This window comes from Drosophila albomicans, chromosome X (assembly GCF_009650485.2).
Source record: "Drosophila albomicans strain 15112-1751.03 chromosome X, ASM965048v2, whole genome shotgun sequence".
Lineage (NCBI taxonomy): Eukaryota > Metazoa > Arthropoda > Insecta > Diptera > Drosophilidae > Drosophila > Drosophila albomicans.
Genome location: NC_047627.2, coordinates 6,874,162 through 6,890,257, shown reverse-complemented (window position 1 = coordinate 6,890,257; position 16,096 = coordinate 6,874,162). Strand labels below are relative to the sequence as shown.

The 16,096-nt window shown below is 39.8% G+C and overlaps 2 protein-coding genes across 2 annotated transcripts; one reads left to right on the top strand and one right to left on the bottom strand.

The window, feature by feature from the left end:
• The first annotated feature begins 1,151 nt into the window (after positions 1-1,151).
• Positions 1,152-4,404, top strand: LOC117577637 (anionic trypsin-2). Its single transcript, XM_034262506.2, has 3 exons — positions 1,152-1,665; positions 3,145-3,343; positions 3,405-4,404. The coding sequence occupies exons 1-3, from the start codon at positions 1,590-1,592 to the stop codon at positions 4,015-4,017; spliced, it is 888 nt and encodes a 295-aa protein (XP_034118397.1). The 5' UTR covers positions 1,152-1,589; the 3' UTR covers positions 4,018-4,404.
• Positions 4,405-6,025: 1,621 nt separating this feature from the next.
• Positions 6,026-15,177, bottom strand: LOC117574297 (uncharacterized). Its single transcript, XM_034258103.2, has 8 exons — positions 15,056-15,177; positions 14,412-14,977; positions 13,775-13,907; positions 13,211-13,697; positions 11,935-12,306; positions 11,403-11,879; positions 9,456-9,727; positions 6,026-9,399 (listed from the first exon to the last, which is right to left on the bottom strand). The coding sequence occupies exons 1-8, from the start codon at positions 15,104-15,106 to the stop codon at positions 6,229-6,231; spliced, it is 5,529 nt and encodes a 1,842-aa protein (XP_034113994.1). The 5' UTR covers positions 15,107-15,177; the 3' UTR covers positions 6,026-6,228.
• Between the last annotated feature and the right edge of the window lie 919 nt (positions 15,178-16,096).

The window sequence follows — 16,096 nt, the reverse complement described above, 5'->3', positions numbered from 1 at the left end:
TTACTACTATAATTAAAATTTTCAACAAGTTGATAAAACAATCAATCGACAATCGACTGGCATTTGCAAAATTCAAATGTCCAAAGTGTGTTAGTGAAACTACAATAGTTCAAGACGCAATTATTATTTGGCATTAATGCGAATTATGATGTGCTATAAATAGTTATAAATATCACGCCGCCCATTCACAAGAAATACCTTGGAGTGATAACACAACGCATGTCTTTTGGGTCTTTCCTGTGATAAGCCCGAGCCGCTGCTACTTAAACGCCAAAGTACTTGGACTTCTAGACGATAGTGTATTGGACCATCTTAATCCTTATCAATAGCCCCATCAATTGCAGTTGAGCCATGCGATCGTCTGGCCTGTCAATTGCTTTAGACATGCGCCCTGCATGTGATCCCCACTATAAAACGTAACAGGGGAAATGATTTATTTCTGACTCTGGAATATTTTACATAAACCTAAGCAGTAAATGCAATGTACGAGCAGATGAACTGAAAATCTTTACTGATTGATCTATCTGTTTCAAAATGATTTACATAACTTGGTCATGTATAAATATGTAATAATGATAATAAACTTATTAAATTATTTATTTTATATATTTGTTATATATTTTTTAATAAAAATCATAATCTATTTATATTTGTACATATTTAAATACTTGAAACATTGTTCTTAAGACAATTATATATATTTTAGTTCTAAAATGTTGCACAAAATTCATAATATTGATACATTTATTTTTAGGTAAATAAAATATGGTAAAATATACCCGGTTCTATAAAATTCTTGTAACATTTCATGCTAAGCAGGTGTTATTCTTTTAACAGTTCTGTTAATTGTCACTTAGTATTTTGTGTTTGATATTTATGTACGCGCTTTCTAAATTTAGTTAACAATTGTGCTAATAAATTTGTACATCTAATTAATAACAGCGATGCCAGAAGTCGAACTCCGCATACTCTGTAATCAAATATAAACAACACGATTTCATTATTATGTCTGGTTTTCGCTTGATATGTGATCACACATTTGTTTGAGAACTCTTTCCAGGAATTAGTTTAGTTTTTTAGTTTACTGTCAAGTGAACACAAAAATTCGTATTCAATTTGAAATGCACTTCGATCACAATTTGAATACGAAAATAAACAAAATACAAATCACAAACAACAAAGCGAAACGAAAAAAAAAAAAATAAATAAATAATCAGCGTTCTTATCAATTGCGATTATGATTGTGTGAATGTGTGTGCTAGTGGCGTCGGTCGAATGTTGTCGCTAAAAAACAACAGCAACAACAACAACAAGAGCATAAGCAATAACAACAACATAAATAAGAATAACGCCGTCCGAAACCAAAACAAAATTGAATTATCTAGGAAAAGCGCTGCAAATTTTTGCGCTGCTTTCGTTCGTTCGATTTAGAAAAGCGAAAAGCGAATCATTCCGTGTTTGCAGCTCGAAAAAGGTGCACACCAATTCTGCCATTGTGAATAACTCAACTTAACTCGAAGACAACTCAACTCGTTGCGAGTGCTTCAATTCAAATACGGAGATTTAGTTTCCAGTCAACGGACAACAAAATGCAGCCCAACGAACATCTCAAAAAAGTCATGAAGATATTAATCTTTGCATTTCTCTGCACTGAAATGCGCACAAGTAAGTTGAAAACATATTTACTATAAAGTTTATACATATTTTTGCGAAAGTAGCTGCATTTAATTGTTAAAAAAAATAAGAATAGAGCGATTTATTTATTGAGATTAATTTGATGGATTTTTCATGGTATTGAATTTGAAAACAAAAATAATATTTTAGAAATTTATGAAGATTGAAGATTGGATTGCTGTGAATAAATTTTGATCATTAGAAAAAAAATATTTTTATATGTCGATTTAATTGATCAATGTTTTTTTTATATAGAAATGTTTTTTAAAACAATTTTCTTAGTAAGGAAATTTTGGCACATTTAAAAAAAATAAGAGAGACTACGGTTTTTTTTTATTGAATTATTCTTCGTGATGCAACTTTTGCAAGATTTTGGAAGAACAAAGAAAGAATTTAAGTTTTTATAAAAAATGTTGAAAATATCTGAAATTGAAATAGAAAAAAACAAAAAAAATGGAGCTTAGAAAAAATCAGCTAAAGTCATATCCACTACATTAGTTTCATTGAGAACACTCAGTAGATTATTCAATGGGGAAAAAACATATTTATTAAAAAATAGAGTATAGTATGAATGCTAAGATAAGCAGAAAAAAATGTTCGCAATTAAAAGTGCATTAAAGTGCAGTTTATAGATCTAATAACAGATACGAAATATATAAATATTATACAGTAACACAATGCAACAAAATAAAACAATTATTTTATATTTTATAAATGCATTTTTAAAGATTGCAAATTTACGAAATATGTATTTATTATGATGACTTTCCGTTAGAGAACTAAGTACATAAGAATACATAGTAAATTATTGCCATAAGCAATCTATTTATGTGTGAGCACTTGAGCCTAACGACTTAAGAAATTATTTATGGCAATATGTAGAGAAGATTCTATATTCGTTAGCTACTTGACTAGTTAACAAGTAGCTGCAAATCCTTGGAAAGGATTCCGCTAGCCAAGCTCTACTGTTAGTGAGAGTTCCGAGATTGTGAGAACTTAGCTGATTAGCAGAGAAGTCAAGGTCTTTATTGTTTTTGCCAAATGCTAAATAAAATTCATAACACTTTCCGGCCAGCCGGGTCGTCTGCTGACGAAACGAAATGAAACTATCGATATCTGGCGATCTGGCGATCAATGAATAATAATGTTGGCCATAATTGGGCAATCGCGCGACGTTGGCAACTGCTTTGCGCCGGACTTGTTGTTGACTTCTTCTGTTTGACGATAATGGCACACACGGGCCACGATCAGCTGAGGGCGAACTGAATGAAACGAAACGAAGCGAAATGAAATGTTGTTTGTTGATAATGATAAGGTTATTTTGTAGATCACACCATATGCCACACGTAGTATGTATGGCATAGGCAAAAAATGCATTGTTGCCAGGTTGCCAGGTTGCCAGGTGATGGCAAACGTAATTCAAATGGCATTTGATAATCCACAGATTGCAATCTTCTGTTTTTTTTGCAGGCTACACACATCGCGATGGCACAACAAAGCAGCGCGGCATCGAATCACCGAATGGCAATCGGCGTCAGAGTCGCGCCCCGTTTCAGGCATCGATACGCTTGAGGTCCCTCGAGGTGGACTACTATGGCAAAGGGCACATCTGCTCGGGTGCCTTGGTGGCATCCTCGGTGGTGCTGACCATGGGCAACTGTCTCTACAAGTGAGTGAAGTGGTAGTATACATTTAACGAACTGCAATAAACAATCTTTTTCTCTCTCTAGCAATGCCAGCAAGAGCTTCTATCATCCCGCCGAGCTGCTCGTTCAGCTGGGCAGCAGACAACGCTTTGCGCCCACCGCACAGAGTCAGGTTTACGGTGTGACCCATGTGTATCATCCACCCAAGTCTCTCTCACTGGCCATACTCATGCTCGATCAGGATGTGCCAGCCGATCATTCCGATATTCAGCCCATCGCATTGGCATCAACAGCTCCCCTTGGCAGCCAATTGCTGCTGAGCAGCTGGGGACTGACTACGGGCGATGAGCATCACGATGATCATGATCATCGGGAGCTGCACGAAATGCTCAACGTGGCCGTCGACTGCAACATCAATCAGTACTGTAAGCCCAGCTATGAGACGAAGAAGTATCTCTCGTATGAACTGGATGCAGGTGCTCCACTCGTTGGCAAAGACAATCGACTGTTGGGCCTGTTTAGCTCCACGCTATCCTCGGACTCGTCTTGGATATTTGTGGACGTGGCCAGTCATGTGGATTGGATTCAGTCGAAGATCGGCGATGGCTCCACACAGAACAGCTCGTGGTGGGGCATTCTAGGATTGCTCGTCTTCACCGGTTATGTGATCAAGTGCAGTCGCAAGAGTTTTCTGTGATTCTGTTCTGTGTGTGTGTGTGGGGAATATCCAATGTTGGATTGGAAAATGTGATAATCTCTGTTAGGGGTATTCCAATGGCAATGCCTGTTGCAAATGCATTTTTTTCTTTTTTTTTGTGTCTTATTTTTAAGTAGAACAATCGATTTTTAGGAGCGAGTTAGCTCGTTATGAAATGTGCATTTCAATAAACAAAAAATTGTATATTAGTGCTACAGTAAACACTCGCGAATAAGTAACACTTTCTTCTATTTGCAAAATGTTGCAAATTATCGCCATTTACTGTAAAAAATAAAGAATATGTACTTAAGAAATGAAATTTGTATCTCGATAAATAATATATTAATCTAAAAATTCCAGTGCAATAAATATAACTTGTATTTTTTACTACTAGTTTGAAAAAGTCTTGATTAAAGATTTTTACTATCTAAAAACAAAATCATGAAATAAGGTTTTTATGTTGAAACAATCTTAAATCAAGATTTTTATGCTACATATTTGTGTATTTTAATATTGAAAGATGAAAATCTTATTTCAAAAATGATTTATTCTAGTTTGAAAAGTAGATTGCAAATCTTGTTTTAAGATTTTTTCGATCTTAAAAAGGACAATCTTAAATCAAAATTTGTTTGCTAAATTTGCATTTAAACATTTAAAAACATTTTATTTTAAGAATATTATCTTGGTTCAAGAATATTTTGTTCTTGATTAAAGAGTAGATTGCAAATCTTAATTTCAGATTTTTTCGGTCTTAAAAAGAACAATCATGAAATAAAATTTTTATGTTTTTTTCTTATTAAACTTCACTTTCACTCAGATTTGAATTTCAGACAGTTCGGTTTGTGAACTTTTACTGAAAGCAGCAAACTTGTCAAAATGTATAACTACGTCATATATAAAGTAGTATATGAAGCTTCATAATCATTCATTCAATTCTCGAAAATAGCTTTTGCTTTTCTCATTTATATTAGCGCAAAAACTTAATGAAATTTTCCACGTTTTACTGCTGGCTAATTAGCAATAAATTTTACTACTTATTACTATTAGCAAGGCGTACAGTACTTTATACTTTTAATGTACATTATAGTATAATAACAATTAGTGACATTAGTTAATGGTATTCCTATTAAGAGTATTCGTTATAACGAAGAGAATGCAATATATTATATAGATCTAAATATATAAATATAAATTATTAGAGATTAAAATATCCCCCAAAAATAATAATAAGAATATAGATAGAAATTTATAGCATATACAGAGAAAAACTTTATTTTTATTTTAATGTTGACAGCTTAAATAATGTACACAATATTTATACAGTATATAATAAGAAATCGAAATACCCCAACAATAATGTAGCACAAGGTTCTAACAAAGGTTCATCTCATTTAATGTGACTTTGAAGATTTAACGAAATTTATTAAGAGAAATTTATTATTTGATTACTGGGAAAAATGTACATAAATTTTTGTACAGTATTAATTTAATACAATATCGGAATACGCTTAAAAACAATACCCCAACTTATGTAGGAAAACCTAATCGAAATTTCATAAAGGTTTTCCATACATACAAATATATTTATATGTAGTATATACAGTAAGAGATCGTAATACCCGAACTACAACAACAACAAATTATGATTGTGGACAGGAACAGGGTCCAGAGAATAGCCGATTTTACAAAGGATCATCTCATTTAATGTGGCTTTGAAATTTTAACAAAATATATTTAATGACAGCGGGAAACAATTATATAAATATTTGTACAGTAATTTAATAACATATCGGAATACCCCCAAAAACAATACTCCAACTTAGGAAAGCCTTAACGAATTTTCATAAGGGTTTTCCATACATGGAAATATAATTACATATACAATATGCAGCAAGAGAACGAAATACCCAAACTACAACAACAAATGAAATTTATGGTTAGGAACAAGGGGAATACCCCAACTAATCAAGCAAGGCGTTTAATATTTGTACAGTATGTAGTAACTATAGTAATAATTTAATAACATATCGGATTATCCGTTAACACAATACCCAAACTTAGGAAAGTCTTAACGAATTTTCATAAGGGTTTTCCATACATGGAAATATAATAACATATACAATATGCAGAAAGAGATCGAAATACCCGAACTACAACAACAAATGATATTGGTGGTAAGGAACAAGGAACAAGGATCAGGGAATACCCCAACTAATCGAGCAAGGCGCTCACCTCGTTGCACTGCAGCTCGCCACAAAGCAAGAGCACCGCAGTTGATCGACGTAGTTGCTCGCCCGGTTGGATTAGTGGCCAGGACCAAAGGACGTCGCCCATTTGTCCGTAGGTGTGTGGCTGCCACGCCCCCAAATGCGTATAGCTGAGCAGATAAAAGTTGGAGGAGCCGCCCAGCGTGAGCACAAGCAAATGTTGCTCTTGGCCCACATCAAAGGGCAACAATTGTTGCACGCGTGCCTCAAGACGAAGCTGTTGCAGCGGCCGAAAGCGTTGCAAATCCGCGTCGAACTCGTGAACGTCGATGCGACGACAGCGGCGACAACTGAGAAAGAGTTGCAGCTGCTGCAACTCCGCCAGATCGAAGTCGCCCTCGATGAGTTGCAAGAGCTCAAAGCGTTGACTCGCCATCACCAGACGATGCACAGCCAAGGTAGGCAGCTCAGGAGCAGGAGCAGCAGCGGTCAACAGGAACGTGCCACCAGCGTCAGGCAGTTGCAACACTTGCATGAGCTGAGCTGCAGCATGTGGCAACGATTGCCAGTCACTTAGACTGCAGTTGGCCATGTTGACGTGCAACACGCGAACCTCTTCTAAGGTGCCCAGCAGCAGCAACAGATTGTTGCCACTGAATTGTGGTGGCAACTCGAGCAGTTGCAACTGTCGGACATGCTGCCGCATGCCAAGCGTATGCTGCTCTCCACGGCATGTGATGTGAATGCGACTGCGAAGCTTCTTCGACTTTAACTTCGATGCATGGCAATTGTTGTCCGCCTGCACGTGAAACGCGCCTTGCTGCGCCGTGGCATGCAACACACGCTGCTCTTGGCTTATAAGCACACGCTGCTTCGCTCTGGAGAGACGGACACGCAGCTCCTGCTGCTGACAGCTGCTCAACAGCGGCTGCTGTGGCACAATCGCAGCTTCCACATCGTTGTCGTCTGTTGCACTCTCGGAGGCATTCCAAATGGCCGCATAAACTTGCGGATCGTAGTCCAAGTAGCGCAAACGTTGCGTATGCTGCGCCTGGCTGGTCTTCAGTTGCTGCTCCAGTTGCTGCAGCTGCTGTGGCAGCAACTCCTCTCCAGCAGCAGCTTGACGTGCCTGCTGCTCGACAAGGGGCAGCAAACCTGCCTCAAAGGTGGCGCCATCCAGCCGCAGGCTATCGATGCTGTAGTCCCGATCCGTGAAGATGCTCTGCTGATAGCTGTCGCTCAGATCGCGTCCATTCAGCTGCATCACATGCGCCGGTCCATGCAACACGATGCCACCATCGAAGGTCTTTGCACCGCTGATCGCTTGAAGTCGCTCGCCATGCTTGTAGACCACCTGAGAGAGCGCGATGCCGTTGATGCTGCGCAGTCGAATGTTTGCGCCCAGCTCCAACTGCTCGAAACTGAGCGTGCCAAAGAGCTCCAAGGGTTGAGAGCTGCGCAGTGGCACGCGATTTTGCAACAGGTACTCCAGATGCATGCCATTGATCTCATCGAGCTGGAGATGCTGCTGCACTTGCAACTGCTGCAACTGCACCGCTGGCCAAACCGCAGTCGCTGACTGTTCGAAGATGCCAGCTAAGTCGCCGCCATTGAGGCGACCTTCCACTGAAAGGCGCTTTACATCGGGAGGCTGAACGAAACGCAGCTGCGCCGCAATCGGTTGACCGCTGGAGCGGCGATAGAGTGAGGCATTCAGTCGCGTGGGATCGAACTCATTGAGCTTCTGCACGTGACAATCGTTGAGTGTCCTGACAACTCCTGCTTGCACCTGTTGCACAAACACTTGAGGTGCACTGACGATTTGCGTGGCATTCGACTGACGCAACAATGCATCGGTTGCAATGTGAGTTAAGTTGAGCGAGGTTGGAAAGTTTTGCAGCGTTTGCAGCTTGTTAAATTGCGGCTGCTTTAATGTCACTTGACCGCTGATGGTTTGTGTGGCGCCACCGCGACGTCGCACCGCATGCTGCCGCAAATAGTCGAGCTGTGGTTGCTCAGCACCCGATTGCTGCCACAAGGCATCGCCCAGCACCCAGATGTTGCGCCACTGACGTTGCTGCATTGCAGCCAACTGCGTGTCCAGCTGTGGCAGCGGATCGTTGGGCAGCTGACAGCTGAGGCTGCCGTTGATGCTCAGCTGTTGCACATAGAGATTGCCGCGGAGTTGCAACGGCTGCTTTTGCCGTGTGTCGATGAAGCTGCTCGCTGGCACCTCGTTGACTGCGGGTACATCGAGATTGCCGACAGTTATGCGACCAAAGTTGTAGTTGCCGCTGATCGATTGTGGCGTTGAACGCAACAGCGTGTTGTCCAGCAACGCACTGAGGTCCAAGCCATTGATGCTCGGCGCCTGCAACGCATCCGTGAGCAGCACCGGCTCCCCAAAGATCTTCTGGCCCTCGATCAGCGCATTCGTCTGCGAATTGACCAGACGTTGCACGTAGCTATCCCATTGGATGCCGTTGATTGTGTGCAACTGCAGCGGCTGCTCGAAGCGCACGTTGCCCTCGATGATGAGTTGCTTGTGCAGCAGCAACTGTTGCTGCTCCTCGTTCACGCTCAACAGTCCGAGCAGCTCGTTGAAGGCCAGATTGTTGAGACGCTGGAACTGCAAGTGTTGCAACTGCGGCGTTGTTGCGGTGGCAAGTTCCAAACGCTGCAGACTGTAGCCACGTTGCATCAACTGCGCCATCGGCAAACTATTCAGCTCCTGCACCGTTAATTCATCTCCGATTGCTGCCTGCTGCTTGACCACAATGCGTTCGAAGCTCTTCAGGTGGCTAAAGTTCTGCATCGGTTGTGACTTTAGTACAAATTCATCAGCGATGTCGAAGCCATTCAACTTTTTGCTGTGCAGCGTTTCAACTACGAGTTCGGCTTCAAATTGTTTGTGACCCGTGATTATCGCCGTTTCACCCTGACGCACTGCATCCTTGGCGATCTGTGCGAGACGTGTCGTGTAATTGCTGCAGTGGAGATCGCCCTCGATCCGTGCATCCATGAAGATGATGTGCAAAGGTTTCGCAATTGTTTCGTTCATCAATTGCTGCTCTGCATCGAGCAGATGCTCGGCCACTGGATGACCATCGATGTGGTTGCTGTTCAGTTGCGGAGTCGTCAATTTGGCATTGCCAAACATCAAGGCAGCGAGTTGCTAAAAGTGCAGGTTAAATAATTACCTGTTCAGTTGAAACTGTTTTTCTTACTTACCTGCTCTCCTTGCAGCAGCAAGTAATCCTTGTGCAGATCCTGCTGCCTTAATGATTGTTCACCCAACAGCAGTTGTGTTGCATTCGTATCCCTCACCACATTTTTAACGGTCAGTGAACCATTCAGAATGACGCTGCCCGTGTAATATTGCTGCAGTCTGTGCTCCAGACTTCCTTCCGTCTCCGTTTCTGGCGTCCTGTTGCGCCTCCACTTGGTGTCGTTGGCCACAAGCAGATCGCCTGAGACGTTCATTTGATAGATGTGCACTGGAGCTGCAAATCATTGGACAGATATCAAGTGAGTGTAGCTTAAATAATGTTATCAATTTCGGACAGATATCAAGTCAGTATAGCTTAAATAATGTTATCAATTTTGGACAGATATTAATTGAGTATAGCTTAAATAATGTTATCCATTTTGTAGAATTAACATTTACGCTTAAATGAGATTTATATTATGATTATGTTAAGTGCAAACCGATTTAGAAATATCGTATAACATATATTTAAAGTCACGAATGAACGTCAAATCGTGCGACCGATATTTAGTTTAAATAATGTTATCAATTTTGAAAACAGCCGCTTAAATGAGATTTATATTATGATTAGGTAAAGTGTAAATTGATTGAGATATATCAAATGCATTTAAAACCAAGTACGAACATTATTCCAATTGGTAAGAAATTCTAATCCTCAGCTTTGCGAGGTATCGCTCAAGTAATGCAATTATCTTAAATTGCAAAAAGACGCTTAAGTGCATTTCACAGAATTGATAAAGTGCAACACAATGAATATGACTAAAAGTATTCCAATTTCTAGAACAAAATAATCAATAAAATGCTCTAGAATATTCTTTAAATAATGCAAATCTTATTAAAATTCAGTTGTTAAATTCTCAGTTTAACTTAAATGCAACAAAATATTCGGGCTAATTTGAAGTGTCTTTTGATTGATTAACATTAACTAAATTAACTAAATTTTAGGTGAATTTAATAAGAGTAATTGAGCATTTTAAATGTTTCCTTTTCATTCTTGCCAAATTAAAAATAACCTTTAATGAAAAACTCTCTCTAGCTTAAATCCAATAATATTATTCAGCTAATTTTTAAGGTTTTTATACCCGCTACCCATAGGGTAGAAGGGTATTATAACTTTGTGCCGACAGGAAATGTATGTAACAGGTAGAAGGAGGCATCTCCGACCCTATAAAGTATATATATTCATGATCAGCGTCAACAGCCGAGACGATATAGCCATGTCCGTCTGTGTGTCTGTCCGTCTGTCCGTATGAACACCTAGATCTCAGAGACTATAAGAGGTAGAGCTATAATTTTTTTTCGATAGCATTTGTTATGTTTGCACGCAGATCAAGTTTGTTTCAAATTTTTGCCACGCCCACTTCCGCCCCCGCAACTTTCAAAAATCTAATAACAAGCGCAATTTTAAAGCTAGAGTTGCGAATTTTGGTATATACTATAATTACTATAGTAGTTATGATTTCTGAAAATTTAGTTGCGATCAGATAAAAATTGTGGAAGTTATTAAAGAAATACTTTTCTATGGGCAAAAACGCCTACTTACTTTTAGTTGTTTTGGCCGACAATCTGGTACATTGTGCCGTCTGTGGTATATTTTGAATGGTGTCCTGTATCAATATACCAAACATATCATTTGGTATATTTTTAGTATTTTTTAGTATTTTCGGTATATTTTGAAAATAATACCGCAATATTTGGTCCTTATTAAAAATGGGTAGCGGGTAACTCACAGTCGAGCACACTCGACTGTAACTTTCTTACTTGTTTGGAAATAGATTTGAATACTTCATATTTTTTTTAAGCTTTAAACCCAATATTCTTTCAAATTAAAATACTTTTTACATTTTCAGAGGCGTGTACTACCAACAGAACATATATATGATAATAAATCCCACTCAGGTTGAACTCACTTTTAATTAACGTTGCGTTGTCCCCACGAAAGACGATATCGTTGGCAAAGTCGAGGCCATTTATGAGCTTGGCCTCCAGCTTGGACACAAAGAAGGCGGACATGAAGATGTTGGACGAGACGAGCTGTGGCTGCCGCAGATTGAAGAGCTGATCCACAACCAGACCGTTGAGCAGTGGCGTCTCCAAGTTGACGACTCTCGCCCGCGACTGGACAATGAGGCGACCCTCGATGAGATTGTCACGCGATTGCAGGAAGAGCGAGTCATAGAAATCAAACCACGACACATTGTTGATGCGTGCCACATGCAGTTGCCGCACCACAAGATTGCCTTGCCCAACTTGTTGCAGCGGATCGATGGCGCGACTCGGACGCTTGTAGCTCTGAGGCGTGAGCAGTTGCTGCGTTTGCAGCTTGTTGGTCAACAGTTTTCCCTTGATGGTCAGAATGGGTGAACTCGAGTTGTCGACGTAGTAATCTAAGCGAGAATCTGAATCAATCAAGATGCAGGTAAAGAAACGTCAACTACTTACTTGGCATCAGTTCACCGTTGTAGATGAGATTTCGCACATGCAGCCGCCGCACCTTGAGCACCTCTTGCCCCATCGAACTGGAGTCGTTGCCCACGCCAAAGGAACGCACTGGACGCCGGTTGACAGCGTAATGCTGACGCAATTGCTCCAAGCGGTGCTTCAACTGCATCGGAGTCTGCAGATGTTCGCCTTGAACGTGCACCTGCTCAACGTGGGAGCCACTTCCCAAGTGCAACTCCTTCTGCTTGGTCTTCATCGAGAGCGTAAGGCGATGCAGTGCATCCACCTTCTGCTTGCGACGCAACAACAGACTGCGCAATGCATTGATTGACTCCTCGAACTCATGTCGATGAACTTGCACGCTGCTTAAATCTAGGGAGTATATAAATCAAGCAATGTATAAATCAAGTCAAATCGTAAATACTGTTATTATACTTATTATACTTTTGATAATTAGTGTATATAAAGCTTCTAAGAGCTGTGATACATTTTTATTATATATTTTTATATAATAAATACTATTATTATTCTTATTATACTTATGATAATTAGTGTATATAAAGCTTCTAAGAGCTGTGATACATTTTTATTATATATTTTTATCACTCAATAATTAATATTTGCTTATTGCAATAATCTTAAGGGTAGTGAAATGTATTTTTTATTAAAAATACATATTTGTGTTAAGTTTTATGATGTTTCCAAGCTAAAATAATGGATAGTTTTAACAAATTGAATAAAACTAGAAAACCTATCTTCATAATTTACTGGTTGAAGCGAAGTAATTGCAAATTAAAGTTTAAAGTTCAGGTAAATTCAAGATAAAATTAAATAAAGGTTATTCTTATAGCTCCAAATAAGTACTATATTTAGAGCAAAGATTGATTTTCTTCTTTTACAATAAGCTTTATAAATTCATTAATTTTTTGGTTTGCGTATAAATTCGTTCATTTATGCAATTATGTACTTTAAAATACAAAAATAATTCCAAATACATTCTTAGTTCTAAATAAAGATAATAAAGAGATAAAAGATTCGTCATTACTCAAATTAAAAATATGTTTTATCATATGTTTTTTTTCACTTTAGATAGTGGCGACACTTTCGCCAGAGAATTCCTCATTTGTAATCCCTATTTACAATACTAAGCAGCTGCGAGTTTTTCATTTTAATCCCAATTTAAAATAACTACTATTTAATATATTGCGTGATAAAAATTGGTGAATTTGAAATGAAGCTATACACTATTTACTATATAAAGTGAGTGCAGCCTTACCATCGCTACCATCGAGACTGTTGCCTGCTGTATCATTCGAACCTCCGAGCTGTACCATGCGCAGCAACGTGACGTTCGACTGTCGCTGATAGGCCAGCATGAGAAAGGTTTCGTTCAGGGGATTGCGATGGACGTAGACGCCACTGGGATTGGGATCTGCACCAAATCCGCTGTAGCAATCGAACCGATGGCTGTTGAAGACCAACACCTCGCCATTGCCACGTGTGGCAGCAAGAAGTTGGCCACGTGGTGAGGACGCCAAGTGAGTGAAGTGCAACTGCTGCAGCATGTGCTTGCGGTAGACCACAAAGTTGCCATCGACCATGCGGAATAGAAGACACGAGGCAGTTGCATTGCGTCCACAGGCAATTAGATGATTGCGACCTCGGAAACGTGTTGTTCTCACATGACGAGCATGGACTGTGAGGCTCTGACGACGTCGCAAACGCAGCGAAGGTGTCTCCAGTTCATAAACAGTGAGCACAAGCTGCCAAGAGAGAGAGAGAGAGCAGGCAAGAAAGTTGAAAAGAGAATCATCAAGTGGAGCTGGGCTTGGATACTCACTGCAGACTGAGTGCGCAACGAGCGACCAGTGATGATATAATAGGGTTGATGACCAACCAGCTGAAAGGCTTCTAGGGCGGGAAGATTGAGCTCGGACACGGGATTAAAATAGGTGTCCAGCCATTCAAAGGTGCTGTAAGTAAAGTGAAAGATTAAAGGGATTTATGACAATCAAATTTGAAAACAAATAGATAAAGAGTTTATATAAATTAATTTCGGGGACAATAAAAATAGTTTCATTAAAGAATTATCGAAACATTTACAAATTATTATACTGCAAGAAAAACCCGACTTAAATGCTGAGAAACAAATTGTTTGCGAAGATCGCGATCATTAACAAGTTTTGAGAATGTTTTTGCAGTGATATAACTTCTTGAGTTGATTAATTTGTTTTAAAAATAAATACAGTAGAACCTCTCCTAGGCGGACACTCATCATCAAGTAATTTCAAGGAAAGTGTCCGTTTAAAAGAGGTGACATTGCTCAGAAAACTATACCGAACGGAATAAAGTGTGCGCGAAAAGGAATAATTGATTAATGGAGGTGTTTGCTAAGGAAGTTTTCACTTTACTCAACAAAAATACCTGAAATGAGTGAATGTTTTCTCGAATTCAAGGAAAAGTTGGAGCCCACTTACATGCACTTCGACTGCGTCTGTGTGGAGTTGACGGTGAGGAGGAGCACAACTTGATCGAGCTTGGTCTTGAGCAGCTGCAGCTGATGCAGTTTGCCCGGCAGGCTGAACTCTTGGATGGGCAGCAGATGCCATTGGGTGCTGTTCATCAGCTGCTCCTGTGGCAACTGATAAAACTCCAGAGTATCGGGCAGCGCCACAGCGAACAAGAGATCCTCATGCCACAGCACAACAGCAGCGGCCACCGCCGCGGACAATTGTTGACGCACTCGACCCTCCAGTTGCCCCAGGCGGACCAGTCGCTTGTCCTCACCAGCAATGTGCCACTGGAAGAGCTCGTGACCGTGGAGCACCAGCAGCAACTGTTCGTCTTGCAGCACATGCAGCCGACCCTCGTGATGCAGCTCCATGTCCATGAAGGGCAACTGAATCTCCACACTCAGACTGCTGCTGACATTTTGAGCCTTGCGGCACACACTCGGTATCAGCGATGCTTTGGCTGCCGGCTGCTGCAGCCTTCCGCTATCCAAAGGCGCAGCTGCAGGTGATCTTAAGTCTTGGCCATCGGACTACGGGGAAAAGGGGAAAAAGAGATCAGAGATCAGGAAAATTTATATGCACTCTGCATATAGCAAGCATAAACCAACCTGATCCAGCACACTGATAAACACACAAATAAACACAATTCGCAATTCCATTGATAACAAACGTGCATTGCACACAATTCACACTTGATTATTGATTGATACACGCGCACAAGTTATGTGAAAAAACTTGCATTCTTCTTGTTTGCTCCTTATTCGTCATAACGGTGTGCGGAATGAATGCATTAGAGTGAAAGAGAACGCAAGCGAAGTTTTAGAGCGTAACTTTAGAATGCACACTGGGGCGTAATTAGTTGAACACGGAATTAATTCATAAAAGTCAAACTAGAATTCAGGTGTAACTATTTCATTCTTAAAGTTATTTGATTACAATATTAAATATAAGTTTAATATTTGGAACGAAAATGACTCAACACATTTTACGTACAATAAAATGACATTTTTCAAATTTTCGACAATACATATCTATATTAAATAATGTTTAAAATCAGTTTAGGTTTTAAATATGAAGCCAATCTTCTTTTCCAGCTTCGGCAATCATTTATTTTGAATTTTTATTATACCCGCTACCCATAGGGTAGAAGGCTAATATAACTTTGTGCCGGCAGGAAATGTATGTAACAGGTAGAACGAGGCATCTCCGACCCTATGAAGTATATATATTCTTGATCAGCGTCAACAGCCGAGACGATATAGCCATGTCCGTCTGTCCGTCCGCCCGTATGAAACACTGGATCTCAGAGACTATAAGAGATAGAGCTATAATATTTTTTCGACAGCATTTGTTATGTTTGCACGCAGATCAAGTTTGTTTCAAATTTTTGCCACGCCCACTTCCGCCCCCGCAAATCAAAAAAATCTAATAACAAGCCTAATTTTAAAGCTAGAGTTACGAATTTTAGTATATACAATAATTACTGTAGTAGTTATGATTCCTTAAAAGTTATTAAAGAAATACTTTTGTATGGGCAAAAACGCCTACTTACTAGGGGTCTGAGTTGCTTTGGCCGACAATCTGGCACATTGTGCCGTTTAAGGTATATTTTGAATGGTGTACTATATCGATATACCAAACATACCATT